General features: G+C 44.1%; 1 protein-coding gene across 3 annotated transcripts in view; it reads left to right on the top strand.

Moving 5' to 3' along the window:
• Window positions 1-1,326: 1,326 nt before the first annotated feature.
• Window positions 1,327-18,992, top strand: part of ERN1 (endoplasmic reticulum to nucleus signaling 1) — a 92,170-nt gene continuing 74,504 nt past the window's right edge. For 2 of the 3 annotated variants that reach the window (XR_014772901.1, XM_084748506.1), the window contains exon 1: window positions 1,327-1,559. Coding sequence is in view for 2 of the 3 variants with exons in the window: in XM_084748506.1 (XP_084604632.1) it covers window positions 1,497-1,559 (63 nt within the window). In the remaining variant the exon portion in view is untranslated. Of the gene's footprint in view, window positions 1,560-12,800; window positions 12,884-18,992 lie in introns of those variants that run through there. The other variant, XM_084748507.1, reaches the window with a different exon arrangement.

The following is an 18,992-nucleotide window of genomic DNA, read 5'->3' as shown; positions in this document are numbered from 1 at the left end:
ATCAGGGAGGGTTGGCGCTTCAAATCGAGTTGACCCAAAGCATGCGCGGACTGGACACTTAGCCCCTCCTCCCTTTTTATTTTAAATTTAAAAATTTTTATTTTTTAATTTACTTTATTTTTTATTTATTTATTTTTTTGCCGCTTTCTTTTTCTTCTTTGCTGGTAGAGAATTTGCCCGCACTCCCCCTCCCTCCTGGCCCCATGTAATCCTAGGCTGGCCTCAAACTCACTAGGTAGCCACGGAGAATTTTGAACTTGTGATCCTTCTGCCTCCTCCTCCAGGGTTCTGAATTAGAGGTGCGGGCCAACGCATCCAGGTCTTGGAGTGCTGGGGACGCAGTCCATCGCCTCTTGTATGCTGGGCAAGGCTTAACCAACCGAGCTATACCCCAGCAACTCCCTTTTCCTGCTAGCATAATAAGTAAGCTACCTTCTCCTTGTCCGCTGAATATTAGTTTAGTCTTTTCCTATTAGAAACAACTTCTCTCCTCCCTCTTCCAGCTCAGTGGAGGGCAGTTTGGGACCCAGTGACCAAACAACTTGTTGGACTCGTTAATTCTAATTAATAACCCACAACCCTTAAATAGACCTCTGAGTCCAAGGAGCTGTGTGACAACATGTCATCCCAAGCTTCACCGGGCCACATCTACAAAGGTCACATAAACATGTATGACACAAGGAGCCCACATGATTTCCTTCTTACAATTTCTGGTGAATGACTTGGCTGAGGTTCATGCCAGGGGAAGGACGGCTGTTGGGTACGACTTGGGGGGAATTCCTGAGGGCAAGGCAAGAAAAGAAACTGGGCCTTCGGGTTGGATGAAGCACAGCTGGAAGACAGTCCGCAGTGAACTCTTCGGCTGCGGCTCAGGCCCTAATTCCCGCCAGCCGCTGAAACCTTTGCTCCAGAGGTCGCCTAGGCAACCCTAGTAAGTGGTTGCTGGCAGTGAGGACACCGGAGAGCTTTTGGGCATCCCCTTTTTCCAGACGAAACTTGGCGCCACAGGTCCTTCTTCGGGCGAGTGAGGCTTCTTGTGGGGCGGCAGATGTCATTTTTCCTTGGCCTGCGGACTGAGAGTTTCTTCATTTAAACAAACAAACAAAAAAAAAAGCCAAGAGTTGGTCTCTGGCTTCTAGCACCCAAGGACAGGAGGCGGCTAGAAGCCAGCTCCGCCTCAGCCTCGTCCTAACCCCGCCCTCGGGCACTGACCACGCCCCCTAACCAACGTAGTCCCCACCCCATCCAGACAGTGACTCCGCCTTCTACAGCCCCCGCCTCCGGGCCCGCCCTTTAGCCCGCCCCGACCGGAAGAAGCCGGGACATAAGGCACTTATAGGGCTGGGAATGGGGGTGTTGCCGCCGCCCAGTCTACTCCGTGTCCACCGGTCCTCTGTCGGTGCCGCGCTGTCGTCGCGGCGCCCCCGTCCAGCCCTCTGTCCGCGCCTCCCCCAGAACCGGCCGGCGGGGCCCAGAGCCAGGGCCACGTCCCCGCCATGCCGCCGGCCCAGTGGCTGTTGCTCCTGCTGGCGTTGCTGCTTTCGCCGTCCGGCCCCGGGGTGAGTAACCAGGGGAGTGCGGCGCCGGGACGCGGCCGGCTCGGGGAGCCAGAGGACGAGTCCGGCGGTCAGCGGGGCTGGCGTCCGAGCCCGGCCGCGGCGGGAGGCCGGGCGCCTCGGCTGGGGCTGCGGCGGGAGCTGCCGCGGCCAGCCGGCCGGCCACACACAGGCGTCCGTCTCCCGAGGCGCCTCCCGGGGCCAGCGCGGCTAAGGCGGCCAGCGGCTCCAGGGCCCGGGACGCTCGCGATTCCGAGCTGTCGTCTCCCGAAGGCCCGGGCCCTGGGCGCGCTGGCCACCTGCCCCGCCGTGTCCACAGGTGGGCGCCGGCACTGCCGCGGCGGCCGCGGAAGGACACCCGAAGCCGAGCGGAGCGGGTGGTGACTGCAGTTTTGAATCTTTGCTTGGAAGTTTATTTTATTTTTTTTAAAACGAGACTTTGGGAAGCGATTGCAGCCGGGAATGGGTACGAACGGCATTTTGACCCAGACGCTGGGTTCTGCTTACCTGCCCCAAAGGTTTCTTTGTATTCCAAGGCAGGGGGCTTCCTACCAGTAATTTGGTTTGCTAGAGAGTGAAGGCGTCAATAAACAACTTAAGCTGTGGGCTTTGGATCCTTTTAAAGACCCGGTGTGTGGGCCAGAGTTGAAGTCACTTCATAACTTAAAGCTGTCTCACGTGTGCGGCAGTCAGAGACGTCTCTCATCTTCCCCTCCGCCCCCCTCCCCGGAGAAGAATAATGGAACTGGTTTATATTTATTTAATTTTTTGTCCAGTCAGGATAATGAATTGGATAGTTTGGCTAAAGAGGACATTTTGTGGGAGGACATGGCTATTTTCATTTTCTGGTTGGAAGAACTGAGGGCTTAAAAAAAAATTTTTTTTTTTTTAAACGCACTGTTCAGGATGTGGCCTTGACACAGTTGTCCTGGTTCTGTTTAATGACCTCTTTGAAGGTACCGTGTTCCCTTTAATATAGCTTATCATGTACCAGGTGTCCTGGAAGACTGACACGTGTGGAGACCCGCAGGCCAGTGCGTTGTTAACTCTGGAGAACTCTTTGAACTCTTATGCCTTGTAGGTAAATAATTGTCTGTGCTCTAGAAGGAACAAGAAATTAGAATTTAGAAACCACTAAAGTAGTAAAGAAGGGTCGACTTTTCAAATTCAAGTTTTTTTGTTTTGTTTTTTAACAAAGGGAAATTTAAATGCATTTTCTTCTTGGCAGATATAGGTGTGTGTTTTGTTTTGCTTTGTTTCCTTTTCTCCTAATTAAAAAGAAAAGATCTTTTCACAACTAAGACCAGGTTTTGAATTTGAACACTTCACCTTGGATTGATTGCTTCGTGGTATCTGCTCACAAATAAGTTTAAACAGAGTGACTGAATGTTTGGTATGGAAATCGATTCTTTGGTATTTTCACAGCGGAAATATATATGGTTTCCTCACAGCTTTGCACTTACTCGTCTTTTGCTGGATTCTGGTGGTTTTGTCATCCAGCAACCCAGGATAAGGAGCCAAAAATAACTATTTAGCTTTAGTTTTAGTTCATGTAAGTATTTTCAAGTTGTGCTTAGAAATACTAACTTGTCAGAGTTGATGTAATAGATTCCTAGCTGGAGTTGGGGCACAAACTTTCAGTCCCAGTGCTGGCTTGGGGAGGCAGAGGCAAGGCAGCTCCCTGAGTTCAAGGCCAGCCTGGTCTACAAAGCTAGTTCCAGGACAGCCAAAGAAGGCTGTCTCAGAAAACCAAAACCAAACCAAACCTTATCAAGGTTGTTTTACTATAACATTTTTAGATGAAAGGTCAGGACTTCGCTTTCAGAGATTTTTTTCTAATAAAAGATTTTAACTCCAGTTAAATAGTAAGAATTGGTATTTTAAAACTTGAAGCGGAAATTAGAACAGAATTCCTACAAACCGTAGGCAGCAATGACAGAATACGGCAGCTGTTAATCAGACAGACCTGAGTTCTGACTGATAACTTGCTAGCTTTATCCTCAGGCAAGTTTACTTTTTAGGGAGTCTATTTCCTGATATGTGGAAAGGGGGTAGCTAGTGCCTGCGAGAGAAGGTACCTTGCATGTAATAGTCAATTTTTTGTTGTTGTTTTGTTTTTTTTGTTTTTGTTTTTTCCAGACAGAGTTTCTTTTGTAGCCCTGGCTGTCCTGGACTTGCTTTGTAGACCAGGCTGTCCTGGACTTGCTTTGTAGACCAGGCTGGCCTGTCTCTGCCTCCCTGAGTGCTGGGATTAAAGGAGTGCACTACAACCGCCTGACTTGGTTTTTGTTTTTGTTTTATGGTGGGTTTTTTGTTTGTTTGATTGATTGATTTGCTTTGCTTTTTGATGAAGTAGCTAGTACATTGGAGGCAATTCTGTGATTTTTCTTTCTGAGTGTGTTTTTTATTGAGCCAGACACTGACTCATTATTGGTTGAGACACTAGGCTACAAGATCCAAAATGCAGTAACATTCTTAAGAGTTAAGTACTGGAGGCTGCTTTTGCCAATCCAAAATGTGCTTGCTTAGTCACATTCTAGAGTTTTCCCTTTCTTCTAAGACCCTTATATTATACCTAATATTGCTTAATTTTACGTGGGTACCACTTCAAGATTGGCAGCATGTGAGACCAAATGCATTAAAAAAAAACTCAGCTAAGATACATCAAGTTTATTTAATCAGTATTTGGTTTGATGGGGGTTAAGAAAAAAAAGACACTGAGAACCAAGGACCAGATGTGTAGGAAACACATTGTACCTCAGAGAGATAAATCTCAACCAGAAATGGCCTTGTTTATTATTTTCTTTGATAGCTATCACCTGAATGAATTATCTTAGTAGAAGACATGGAGTTCTTTACTCTGTGGCTATGAGTGAGATGTTTCACTGCTGATGATATCAGAAAGGTTGATCATGAAATTAGACTGTAGTTGTGCACACATGTATGTTTAATTAATTCCGCTGCCCACTCAGCTTTCTTCAGCAAGATAGTGTTTCAGAGTTGGGTTCGGTGGTGCAAGCCTGTAATCCCAGCACTCAGGGAGGCTGATCGCTGTGAGTTCAAGGCCAGCCTGATCTACAAAGCTAGTCCAGGGCAACCAAGGCCACACAGAGAAACCCTGTTTTGAAAAATCAGAAAAAAAAAAAATAGTGTTTTAGAACGGTATATGAGACTTACTCTAAAGAAAGAACATTAAGAACATTTAGGCCGGGCGTGTGTGGCGCATGCCTGTAATCTCAGCACTGGGAGGCAGAGGCAGGTGGATCGCTATGAGTTTGAGGCCAGCCTGGTCTACAAAGGGAGTCCACCTGGGTTTGATTCCCAGCACCCACCCAGAGGCTAGCAACAGTCTGTAATTCCAGTTTCATGGGATCCAACACTCTTTTTTTAAAAAAAAACCTCTGCTGGTACTAGACATGCATGCAGTGCCATATACATACATGTTGGCAAACATGTATATACATAATAGAAGGATTATTTTTTCAAAGTTCAAAGGTAGAGAATGATGATGAATGGGAATCTGATGAGCCATAGTTTCTTCATGTGGTCTGGTAGCGTTGTTCTGCCTTCATGGGTCTAGGAGAGATAGTTTTCTGCTTGCTTTAGGGTTTCCGTGCTGTTTTCAAGTTGAATTTCTCCTCGCCTTTAGGATCTAAAGTCATCTGTAACTTTAATATTTTGTGTGTTTTATAATGATCAACTATTTCATCCACAGAAAAGGCACAGAGGAGAAACAGCTAACGTCATTTTAATGGATTCAATTCATATTGTTTTCAAATAGTTTGGGGGCTATCACCTAGCAAGATGATTGGAGTGTGGTGCTGACTTTAAAAGAAGGGCTGGTGAATCATATTCTGAATAACAAGGGTGTTGGTTGGCTGGGTTTCCTGGATGCTGAGGATTGTGCTGTGGCTTCAGCTTTACCATAGTCCACGACTGGTTTCAGACTTGCCTGCCTCAGGGTGACGAATTGTAAAGATATGCGGATGAGTGCACGCTACCCTACTGGCAAAAGTAAAAATTGAAACAAATTATTGTAATACTTGCATTTCTTTTTAAAAATTTAACGTTCATTCATGTAAAAACCATTTGAGCTTTTGTGTCCACCCACTGATTGGGGATGGAGGTCCTGATTGGGTTGGAAGAGCACTGAGCCATGGTTTGCCTAGCAGTTGCCTTGTTAGAGTCCTGGGGTTGTTTCTATTTCCCAGTCTTATAAGGAAAGGTGTATTGCCTTATGGCACATGTGTATATGACAAATTACAACAGATTAAAAGCCAGGCAGTGGGGCACACTAGTACTTGGGAAGCAGAGGCAATTGCTTTGAAGCCAGCCTGGTCTACCCAAAGAAACCCTGTCTCTAAAAACCAAAATCAAACAAAAAGTTAATCCCATAATTTTTAGTGTCATTATACAATTATACAACCATCTCTACAAGTAATTTTTCAACATTTTCATTATCACTAAAAGAAACTCCATGTTCATTACTCCCTTTTCTCACCTCAGCCTCCTGGCAATACTAACTTACTTTAACTTTCTTTTTCTTTTTTGGTTTTTCAAGACAGGCTTTCTCTGTGTAGCCCTGGCTGTCCTGGATTCACTTTGTAGACCAGGCTGGCCTCAAACTCACAGTGATCCACCTGCCTCTGCCTCCCCAGTGCTGGGATTAAAGGTGTGCGCCACCACGCCTGGCGATGGTCCTTTTCATATGTAACAGATCTAATGAGGCAGGACCTTTATCTGGGCCCTGGTGCCAGGAAGTGCAGGTGGAGTATTATTGACTGGGACGGCCATGAGATGCCACTGTAATTCCTGAACCGACATCCCCGAGGCCCTGCTCTCTTCATCTAGAAATGAAACACTTAAGAGGCTGATTCAGAAGCTGGTGGATCTCTCTGAGTTCCAGGCCAACCTGATCGAACTTACTTTCTATTTCAGTAGATTTTCCTGTTTCGCACATTTCATATAGATGGAATTATGTATACTGTCTTATAACTGATTTCTTTGATACATCATTCTGGTTTTTTCAAGACTCCTATAGAACACAACCGTAATTCATTCCTTGTAGTATTTCTGTATGTGGACACAAGTACATCCTAGCACTTGATAGTCATGTGAGTTATTTCTACTTTGGGGCTATTATAGATGCTGCTAAGAACACTTAGGTGCTAGTTTCTGAATGGATACATGTTTTCGGTTTTCTTGGGGTACAATTGCTGGATCATGTGAAAGCTATATATTTAACCTTTTGATGAATGGCCAGACTCTTCCCTAAAATCAGCCTCTCGAGTTTACATTCTCACCTGCTATGTGCATGAGGGCACTTACTGTCTTTTCTTATAGTTTTCTAATGGGCATGTGGTTTTAGTATGCACTGGATATGTTAATTATGTAACATTTTACTATCTGCATAGTACTTTTGAATGGAGGTACTATAATGTGGCCACGTAGATAATGCAGGTGGTTTTTATTTTCATTACTATTAATAATTTGCTGGGAATAAGTTTTTAGAACTGAAATTTCTGATCATATGTGTAGGCTTACAGTTAACTTCTGAACCCTTAAGCACCATTGGGTGTTTGTTTTGTTAATCTTATTATTTTTGTTTTATGTGTGTATTTTACTGCATGTCTGTCTGTGTACCACGTGCATACCTGGTGTTTTCAGAGGCCATATCAGATCCCCCTGGAACTACAGTTAGAGTTGTGAGCTGCCATGTGGGTGCTGGGAATCAAATCCAAGTCTTTTTTTACTCATCTTCTTTCCTTTTTAATAATATTTTTTTTAACTTTTATTGAAAGTCTATGATTTACACATCATGCACCAAAATCCCTCTCCTCCCCCCAGTAAAATAAAACAAATAGACAGACAAACAAATCTTGTCACAGAAGCTATAGTGTATCACGCAGTATAGCCTTTTGTCCACATATGTTTACTTTCAAATGTTCATTGCTACGAGTCATGGGTCTGGTTGGAGGCCTACACTGTCGTTACTGGATCCTCACTGGGACTGCTGTCAGACAGGAGATTCTTAATCTTTGAATCTGCAGGTCCAGCCCCTTCATGTGTTCCAGCAGGTCATACATGGGGTAGATGTTGGGGTGAGTTCCACTCATAGCCATGGATCAGAGCCACTCCCTTGTCCTCAGGGCAAATCCCACTCTCTCACTCCCATGTCATCATGGCAGGGCCAGCTCTCCTGCTCCCGTGTCTCAGGGCAGGGCTGGCTCACATACTCCCTTGTCCTCAGGGCAGGGCCAGCTCGGCTGGATGTTTTTTTAAAAGCATATAACCAACTTTAAATTTGTTTTGTGACAGCTATTTTAGAGTAAGCTGTTTTCTTACAGAAGCATGGATTTTTTAAGTTGGGTGAAAATGTTTAGTTTATGTTTTCAGGATGAAAATAACCTTGGCAGTGTCTCTGACCCCTATGTAATTAAACATTGGTGAGAAGATGCTTTATTCTGGCTTTTAAAATAGCTTCATCACAGCTTCCTTCGCTCTGTAGTGGTTACAGATTAGCTTTCTAGCAGATGCAGCCCCATGAACACTCTAAAATACCTCAGAGTAACCCTGTAACTTTAGTTTTTGAGGGTAGCCTGTGTTTTGTAGATAAAATACTTTGTATGGTGGGTTATGAGGCCATTTAAAGTTTTGCCTGAAGACTTCATAAATAAAGAGCTAATGTATTAATGGTCCTTTTGGAGGTTCCTGTTCTTTTCATGGCTTGTCCTTGCAGCTGTTTTTCTTAGGAAGATTAAAGTACCAATTGATGATAAGCTTATTACTTGGTAGGGTTTTTGGTTTGGGGTTTTGTTTGTTGGGTTTTTTGTTTTGTTTTGGGGTTTTGTTTGTTTTGTTTTGTTTTTTCTCTGTGTAGCCTTGACTGTCCTGGACTTGCTTTGTAGACCAGGCTGGCCTCGAACTCACAGAGCTCCACCTGCCTCTGCCTCCTGAGTGCTGGGATTAAAGGCGTGCGCCACCACCACCCGGCTGCTTTTGTTTTTTGAGATAGGGTTTCTCTGTGTAGCCCTGGCTGTCCTTGACTCACTTTGTAGACCAGGCCAGCCTCAAAGAGATCCTACTGCCTCTGCCTCCAGAGTGCTGGGATTACAGGTGTGTGCCACCACTCCTGGCTTTGTTTTGTTTCTGAGACACGATTTCTCTATGTAGCACTGGCTGGCCTGGGGCTCAAAGTATAGACTAGGCTGGCCTGACAAAACTTGTGATTTTTGACTTTACCTTCCTCGCTGGGATAACAGGTGTGTGCCAGTATGTCTTGCCAAAATAATTTTAATAACCCTAAAACAAACAGGAATCTTTTAAATAATACATAGATTTACTCTTAAGCCAGTTAGCCTTACATAACTTAAAATGTTCCCAGTTCTTCTGATGGTCACTGAATACAACTTCTACATGAGTCACGCTGCAGTTTGACCACAACTGTTACTACTTAGTTTGATTGCAGTTTATTGCAAACACTTGGATTAGATTTTCACTTGTTTATTTAAATGAAACCCACCCCAGATTATCAGGACTTTTACCACTTAGGGCATTCAAAAGTATAGTTTTTGAAGGGTGTTTCCAAAAATTCTAGAAGTATTTTGTGCTGCAGTAAATGTGTCGGCTCCTATGGGCACTGGGATCAGTGTAGTAGATAGCGCCACTCAACCTCAGCCACTTGATCTAGTTCATCAAGAGTACAGTGCTGGGCTGGAGAGATGGCTCAGAGGTTAAGAGCACTGCATGCTCTTCCAAAGTTCAATTCCCAGCAACCACAGGGTGGCTCACAGCCATCTATAATGAGATCTGGTGCCCTCTTCAGGTGTGCAGGTGAACATGCAGGCAGAACACTGTATACACAATAAATAAATCTTTTTTTTTTTTAAGTACAATGCTAGTCCCTCAGTGACAATGGGAATGCATTAAAGACTTAAAGAGTAGTTGGGTGAGGTGGCACACGCTTGTAATCCCAGTATTCAGGAAGCAGAGGCAGGTGGATCTCTGTGAGTTCTGAGTCCAGGACAGCCAAGGCTACACAGAGAAACCCTGTCTTGAAAAACAAAAGCAAAACAAAACAACAAAAAGACTTGGAGAGTGCAGTTTACGTATATGCCGTCTCTATTCCCTCCCAGGTGTGACTCTCCCAAGTTGAAACCCTTACCTTCAAGAAAGACAGGAAGCCAGGGCCAGAGAGGTCTGGTGACCTGTCCTGGGTTATATGTGAGTGACAGGAGGAACTTTGGACCTAATCCTCTTGCTTGTTGCCGGAGGGCTGTCCTCCAGCCCTTTGCAGTTCTCGGGCCTTATGTTAGAACTCATCAGTATAGCTCTCCTAGTTAACCTGAGGAGTGGGCTAAGGAGGGTTGCTGTGAGCTCTGGGTTTGAAGGCCACCTGGTAGGTAGGCTTGCTGGTGAGCCTGAACGTGCTTACTTAGATGTGTGTACTCCCACCGCATGCTGTGGTGCGGGGCTGCAGCTTGAGCTAGAGATGCTGCCTGTTTCATCAGGGAAGCTCTGTCAAGAGGCCACTGAGCCACACATGCAGTTTAAGCTCATGTCTTTGAGGTCTAATAATACCCAAGCAGGTGCATGTTTTTCAGTAACTTCTTGCCTAGTAGTATGTCTGAAATAGCAAAACTGAGAATCCGTGTCTTAGAAGTCCTTGACAAAGTTCTTATTAACTACCCTGCCAAAGCCTTCACCAGAAACCTCGAGGACATGGAGAGACTGTGGAGGCCCCCTCCTCTCCCAAGCAGTTCTGGCACCAGAAACCGGCCTGTGATGACAGGAAAAAGAGTGAGGACGTGACCATGGCAGTGACCTTGGACCCCAGAGGAGGGACTCAAATTAGTGCAGGTGACCCTGGAAGGAGTGTGTAATGGAGTGGGAGGCACAGGAAGGGGCCCTGGCTTGTGTACAGGAGACATTTTGCTGATTTGTGCTAGAGCCAGAGAAACAACCCTGCCTTGCTTCTTTATTTTTTATTTTTTGCCTCCTCTATGGAGTTTAGTATGCTGTGTTAGCCATACCCAGTGTACTGTAGCCACCCAGTGAATACTGATTGAATTTTGCCTTGAAGTTCATTAAGAATGATAAAGCAAGAGGCTGTTTTTAAATTTTTATTTATTTATTATTTTTTGGGGGTTTGGGTGGTTGTTGTTGTTGTTGTTGAGACATGGTTTCGCTCTGTGTGTGTAGCCCTGGCTGCCCTGGAACTCTGAGATAACTTGCCTCTGCTTCCTGAGTGCTGGGATTAAAGGTGTGCACCACCACACCCAGCAAGGGCTGCTATTTTAGCATAAAGCAAATAACTTGTAGATTTAAAGGTTGAGATGGAGAAAAATGTCACTTTGGGTGCTCTCTGTTCTGTAATCTTTAAAAAGAATTTCAATGATAATAATGTATTTTTATTCAATTAGAAGGCCTTTCAGAAATTTGCTATTTCACTACTAAAAAATGACCCTTGATGCAGGATTGCCGTCTTGTATTAAACATGATTTCCTTAGTTAGTGGGCTAATTTATAATTATAGTTATAATTCAAAACTATTTTGTTCTCCAGTGGATCATCTCCCCACCCTCATCTCAGATGAGGGGACACTTGTTTGTCTGGATCTCAGGAGCATTTGTCCTGGAAACTGAGTTTCTTCCTACACTTCGAAACACATGGTGCTGTCAGCTCCCCAGATCCTAATATTGTCATTGACCTCTGGCCAAGCCAGAGGAGCTTGTCAACTAATGTAAATTCTATTTCTTAAAACTAATCACCCGTGACTCCTGAGGGGCCTTGCAGGTGTGAGAGAAACATCTGCAGAGAATGTCACAGCTGCTCCAAGGATGTTACTTGCAGCAGTGCTTTTAGCCTGGACTTAAATTAGTCATCTGAATCACCAGGGAAGCCTTTAAAGCTCCGCACCCAACTACCGCCTCAAATGAAGGAAATCACAATCTCTGGACACACAGCCTGGCATCTTTAAAAAAGTCTTAAGACCCAGGTCACTAACAAATAGCCTTCCTATGTCTTGATCCTTACAGGATAAGTACAGTTGCATGTCTCAGGGATGTCACAGAGTACCGCAGACCAGAAAAGCTGCCAGCTCATTTTCTGGAGAGGTTGGGGTTGATAGATTCTGCTAGTGATTGGCAGAACTAGAAATAGAGAACCAAGTACTATTTTTTTTCTACTATGTTTCGTTGTTTAACTTTGAGTGTGTTTGTGTGTGAGTATGTGCGGCATGTGCAAGTGTGTGATGATGCACACGGATGCCAGAGGTCAGCTAGTGCTGTTGCTCAGGGTGGTTTGGGGGATTTATTTGCTAATTTGACTTTTGAATGCACACCGCACGTATGCAGGAGCCCGCAGAGCGCAGACGATGTGCGTGAGCTGTTCCTGGAACTAGAGCTACACAGATGGTTGTGAGCTGCCATGGAGCTGGGAACCAAACTAGCGTATTCTGCAAAAGCAGTAAGAGACCCTATTCCTTGAAGCGTTTCTCTGGCTCTCTCACTTGGACTTGGGCTATGTATGTTAAGCTGGCTGGCCACTGAGCCGAGAATGGGGATTTTAAGTGCATGCACCATACCAGGCTTTTTACATGGTGCTAGGATCAAACTCAGGTCCTCATCCTGCAAAGCAAGTACATTACTGACAGAGCTGTCTTCCCAGCCCTTTCTATTCAATATTTTCTTTCATTCATTCATTCATTCATTCATTCTTTGTTTCTTTTTAAAATATATATATTATGTATCTTCACTGAATTGCTCTGGCTGTCCTGGAACTGCTCTGTAGACAGGTTGGCCTCAATCTCATAGAGATCCACCTGCCTCAGTCTCCCAAGTGCTGGGGTCAAAGGTCCCCTCCCCCAGACTTTGTTATGCTGGGCATGATGGTGCATGCCTTTAATCTCAACACTTGGGAGGCAGGCATATCTCTATGAGTTCGAGGTCAGCCTGGTCTACAAAGAGAGTTCCAGGACAGCCAGGACTATTACACAGAGAAACACAAGACAACAAAAAAGAACCATAGATACTTATTCTTTGAGTGCTAACTATTGAAATTGCTCTTATCAGCATATCTGATAGCTGGCCTTATATTCAAATGTACTTAATAACTAAATTGTAAGAGGTTTATTAGAAGGTTCCCAACAGTTACTTTTACTTTCTTTGTTTATTAAGAGTCTTGGGAATCAAAACAACACAGCTTTCAAAGCTCCCTTTCCAAATTCCGACAAGTAAAACATCTTTGTGATTTTAAAGGGTGCAAGCAGGAACTTCATAGCAAGAATGAAGTCCTGAGCGAAGTGGATGAGAGACATTTATGGAGGAAGTAAGTTGGACCTTTAAAGTACAAGAGTAAAGCATGTGCTTTCCTGGAAGTTAGTATGTGAAGGACATAGCCGTGTCCTGCGTTTAGTGTGCTGCTGCTCACAGTAGCCACAAGAGGGAATCAACTTAAGTGTTCACCTGTAGATGAGCAGATAAGGAAAATGTGGCATAAATACACAATAGAATATTGTCCAGTCGTGAGAAAAAATGAAATCTTGTCCCTTGTGACAACATGAATAGAACTAGAAGACATAATGTTAAGTGAAATAAGCTTGACAGAGAGACAGATAGATACATGATCTTATTCACACACACAAGCTAAAGAAATTGATCTCATAGAAACAGATAATAGAATAGTAGTTATGAAAGCAGGCATGCTGGCACATTCCTGTAATCCTAGAGTTTGGGAGGCTTGAGACAGCCTGGGCTACATAGCTTAAGAACCATCTCAGAGGCCAGGCATGGTGGCGCATGCCTTTAATCCCAGCACTTAGGAGGCAGAAGCAGGTGATTCACTGTGAGTTTGAGGCCAACTTGGTCTACAAAGGGAGTTCAGGACAACCAAGGCTACACAGAGAAACCCTGTCCACCCCCACCCCCCCAAAAGGGACTGGCAGAAGATAGAGTGGGTAGGTAGTTAAAATATAATTACTGGTGAGATGGCTTACTCAGTACAGGCACTGACTACCAGGCCTAGTGACTTGAATTCTGTCCCTAGAACCCGCATGTTGGGAGGACAGAATTCCTCCATATTATCCTCTGACTTCCACCCGTTTGCCCTGGCACATGCCCCTCCTCCTTTATAGACAGACAGACAGACAGATAGAGGTAATGGCTAATTTATTATAGATTCCAAAATAATTGGAAAAGATTTTGAATGTTTCTTTTTGTTTGTTTGATGGTTTGTTTGTTTTTTGAGATAGTTTCTTTGTGTAGCCTTGACTGTCTTGGAACTAGCTCTGTAGACCAGGCTGGCCTCAAACTCACAGAGATCCACCTGCCTCTGCCTTTGAGTGCTGAAATCAAAGGTGTGTACCACCAAGCCCAGCTAGCTGAATGCTTCTATGTAAAAATGTATGCCTTTATTTATTTTTATTGTATGAATGTTTTGTGTGTGTATGCATGCGCGTGCGTGTGTGTACACCAGTCCCTATAGAAGTCAGAAGAAGAAGTAGGGTCCTCTGCAAGAGTAGGCAGTGCTCTTAACCTTGAGCCATTTCTCCAGCAACGGATTTTGAATGTTTGTAACACAAAGAAATGATGCATGAGATGATGAGTATGCCAGTTTCTCTGACTTGATTGTTGCATATTGTATAGGTCTAAAAAATGCATATTGGCTATACATAAATGCATATGTATACTATTCTATTTGTTTAAAACATTGTTCAGGGGTCAACAAGATGTCTCAGTGAATAAAGGAACTTGTTATAAATCATGTCTACTTGAATTGGTTCCGTGGAGCCAGTATGGTAGAGAAAACATACTCCTGAAAGCTGACCTTTCCTCAAAAATTGATCTAAATATATGAATACACACACACAAACACACACACACACACACACACACACACACACACACACACACACTAAATAAATGTTAACTCTTTTTAAATAAGAGGAGAATGAAGAGCAGAGCAGGAGAGTAGGGACCTGCTGAGTCAATGGGTGTCTATCAAGTAAAGCTCAAATGTCTTGGAGGACTCTGGAAGCGTGGGGCCTTTCCTTACCACTGCTCCTAGCATTTGCTCTGATGAGCATCACATCACTTAGTGTAGGGTCAACATGCGGGTCTACGCTCCAGTTTGTTTCTTGTCTTCTGGAGGAGTGGTGGCGACAAGTTTCAGATATGTTTGAAAATCCTGAACAAATCCAAATGTTTCTGTTGTTGGCTTGTTTTGTTTTGTCTTATTTTGGTTTTTTGAGACAGGGTTTCTCTGTGAAGCCTTGGCTGTCCTGGAACTCCTCATAGAGATCCGCCTGCCTCTGCCTCAGTGCTGAGATTAAAGGTGTGTGCCACCACTGCTTGCCCTGTTGTTGATTTTTAACGGTAATGAGAAAAAAAGTTTAAATTAGGGAAATTCCCCAGCAGTTTCTTGATTCTTGTGATGACTCTGTTTCTAAATGTGCATTGTGTGTATGTGTTTTACATTAACCAAAATTAAAATTTCTTCCCATTATTGAAGCATCTGTAACATCAATCACCAAAGAAGTTAAAATAGTATAAGAAAGTTGTAAAACCAGATTTGAAGTCTCTTATCTCATAGGTTCTTATTCTTTGCCTTCTTAATCCAGCAATCCTTCCCTGTATTTCTGTTGGAGTTCATTTTCCAGTTGTCATGGTCTGATTTGCAAAAAGAAAACAGGTTTCTTTTTTTTTGTTTTTGTTTTTGTTTTTGTTTTTTTATACAGTGTGATTAAGACATTTATCTAAGCCTGGTGTGGTACTGCACACCTTTAATTCCAGCACTCAGGGAGACTGAGCTGGGGAATCTTTGTGAGTTCCAGGCCAGACTGGTCTACAAAGGGAGCCCAGGACAGCTAAGGCTACACAGAGAAACCCTGTCACAAAAAACCAAAGCGGGGAAGGGAGTCCAAACATTTATCTATAGCTTTGCTGCTTAACTAACAGAGAATCAAACCACAGTTTTTCTAAGACCAGCCCTATTCCTGATCTGAGGGCTGAGTGCTGGTAATCTCAGAAATATCTAGAATTCTTAGTACTGGTAAAGCTCAGGTTCTTATCTGATCTGTGCTTGGAGAGAAGGAGGGCTCTCCCTTTAGGGTTAGATGCAGATGCTTTAAGAGTCTGTAGCCTAGCCGGGCGGTGGCGCATGCCTTAGTCCCAGCACTTGGGAGGCAGAGGCAGGCCTATCTGAGTTTGAGGCCAGCCTGGTCTACAAAGCGAGTCCATGACAGGCAAGTAATTTTATTACTTGTTTTAGCTTTTAATTTTTTCTTTATTTCTTTCCTTGCCCTAAACCTAAAAGTGAATTAGATAATTACTAATACTCAGTGTTACAATATTTTAAGATAAATGGAGACACCAGGGTGTGGCAGGTCAGGATTAGAAATGACTGTGTTTAGAGGCATAAAGATTTCTACAGCTTCTGTGTGGATTTTGGGCATAGTTTGATGGGCTAGAAGAACATGTACAGTAAATGCTGAGGGAGTGAAGCCCTGGTAAGTTATGGATGGAGCTAAAAGCCTCCAGCTGGCCCACTCTTCTTACCCAATAGAGCTGACAGGTGGTACTTGGAGAATTGGAATGCCCTGCCCAAAGACCAAACTGCAGCACACACGTGCATCCCACATTACCTTATTCTGCTTTATTCAGCCACTGCCTCCCCTCCCCCAAACTTATTAAGCATGTGCCAGGTTCATAAGGCTATCCCCAAACCTTAGTGGGTTTGTTATTGTTTGTTCTTTTGAGACAGGGTTTCTCTGTGTAGCCTTGGCTATCTTGGATTTGCTTTGTAGATCAGACTGGCCTTGAACTCACAGAGATCCACTGCCTCTGCCTCCCTGAGTGTTGGGATTACAGGTGTGTGCCGCCGTGCCTGCCCTTTTTGTTTGTTTGTTTGTGTTTTGTTAATAAGATAGGTCTCACTAAACCAGGCAGTGGTGGCGTATACTGTAATCCCAGCACTTAGGAGGCAGAGGCAGATGGACCTCTCTGAGTTCGACTCTAGCCTGGTCTACAGAATGAGTTTTAGGACAGCCAAGGCTACACAGAGAAACCCAGTCTAAAAAATGAACAAACAAACAAAAAACCCCAAAACTCATCAACAACAAAAAAGACAGGTCTCACTCTATACCCTTGGCTGACCTAAATCTACCGTGTAGACCAGGCTGGCCCCAAACTCACAGATAGGCCTCTCTTCGGCCCTTGAGCGCACAGATTAAAGATGTGCACCACCACACCCGACAACTTTGGTTTTGTTTGTTTGTTTGTTTGTTTTGTTTTTTTTAAACTTTGATTTTGAGAGGATTAGTCACAAGTTTTGGAGTCAGATGGGCACAAATTAGGCACAGGAGTGTGAGGACTTAGTCCGGGAAGGTAGAGAGCTTCTGAAGGTAGGAACTGCTCGGGGCAGGGGCCGGGCATTTTGCCAAGTCAACTGTCGGGAGGCACTATTGTGGACAAGCTTCTTCCTTGTCCTACATGCCTCCTTTTCTAGGTGCTCAGCTCCTTGAAGGCAGGGATTTTGTAAGCTTCTGGGGTCCTACATACCAAGCCTCTCTCTGCACATGTGTAGGGTGCAAAGCAAGAGCCCAGTCTGAGAGTGGGGTTGAAATAGGTGAACTAGCAAAAGAAACTGAAGAGCCAGCCAACAGGAAGCCGAAGGAGGCAGGGAGTGCCTGGAAGATTGATAAGCCTACAAGTCCTCGCCAGCCTCCTTGAGTAATGGAGGCCATGATTCAGTGCTTATCTTGGTCTGTGGGGTTCTAGATCGCCCTCTATTGTAGTAAGAGTCACCCTAAAATGGGCGCAGGTACTGTAGAGCCAGACAAGGTGAATCAGAAGGAAGGAGCGGGCTTAATTGTCATTCTGATCACGTGATGTGGCTGGCTAGAGAAGACTCTTAGATGTGTGGCCTTAGAAAGCAGACCTTGAGCAGAGGCAGGCAGATCACTGTGAGTTCGAGGCCAGCCTGGTCTACAAAGCCAGTCTAGGACAGCCAAGGCTGCAGAGAAACACTGTGAAAAAACAAAAACAAAAAAACCAACCAACCAACCAACCAACCAAAAAACAAAACAAAAAGAAAGCAGACCCTGAGTTAGGGTCCACCAGAAGGCCCCTTTAAGCTCTCCCATGAAGTTTTCCTGTGTTGCTCTCATAGTCTATAAACCAGCTAAGCAGCATTAATGTAGTCTTAGTAGAAATTAAACCACGAGGGAGGATTCTCACTACATGCCCACAGATCATCTATGTTTGGTGTGTGGAGTACTTCATCCTTCAGAGTGGAGTTTTCCTTCAAGGTCTGTTTTGCGTATACATAGATTAAATAACAAACTAGACATGTCAAAGTGATTCTGGCCTTCGTAGCCCACTCTGTAAGTGCATGTTCTAGTGTCTGCTTTCTTCCTTAGCCTTACCTGTACCTGTTCCCTGTCTGCTTTGTCTTTCCAGCCACACTGGTCCTAGAGGTCCTTAAACCCAGCAAATTACCTTTAGTGTCATGACCTGTGCACAAGTTTTGTCCCACTGCCTAGCTAGTTCTTCCTTTGCTTCCTGTGGATATTAACTCAAAAAAAACCTTAGACACAAAATCTCCACCCTTGCTGGGCTTGGCACACATCTGTAATCCCAGCACTTGGGAGGCAGAGGCAGGTGGATCTCTGTGAGTTCAGGACAGCCTGGTCTACAAAGTGAGTCCAGGACAGCCAGGGCTACACAGAGAGATCTTGTTTTGAAAAACCAGAAGGAAAAAGAAAAAGAAAAAAAAAAAAAAAGGAAAGAACAAAAGAAAATGATGTGACCAGGCAGTGGTGGCACATGCTTTTAATCTCAGCACTCGGGAGGCAGAAGCAGGTGGATCTCTGAGTATGAGGCCAGCCTGGTCTACAAAGTGAGTTTCAGGACAGCCAAGGGCACTCAGAGAAATTCTGTCTTCAAAACAAACAAAAAAGAAAAAAGAAAAAAGAAGCGGTATGTTGTATAAGATGTTTCTAACTTGATGGGCTGTGACCATACGGGAGGGGAGGAGGTCCCCTTCTGTCACAGACTTTGGGGAAGGGAATAGGGTGAAAGAGGGAGGGAGGGAGGAATGGGAAGATACAAGTGAGGGGATAACAATTGAGATGTAATATGAATAAATTGATTTAAAAAATAATTACAATCTAAAAAAAATATGTTTCTAGATGGTTGAAATACATCCCAGGATGTAAAATGGAGTGGTATCTGGTGAAAATCTTTTCACTGCTTAAACTCTTCCTTAAATACACCACAAAGTAAACACAGTTTTCTTCCTTTCCTCTTCCCAGCTTCTCTCTGGCAGCGCCATCTATTATACTGTGTTATCTGTCCATGAGAGATGGGAGTAACCACCGTTTGAGACAGAGTGGATAATCAGGTTTTTTTAGTTTTATTTGCTTTCTGATGATATCCTT

Source organism: Acomys minous (genome assembly GCF_964271855.1).
Source record: "Acomys minous genome assembly, chromosome: 12".
NCBI lineage: Eukaryota > Metazoa > Chordata > Mammalia > Rodentia > Muridae > Acomys > Acomys minous.
Note: the sequence above shows the minus strand (reverse complement) of the source record. Positions and strands in the feature narration are given on the sequence as shown.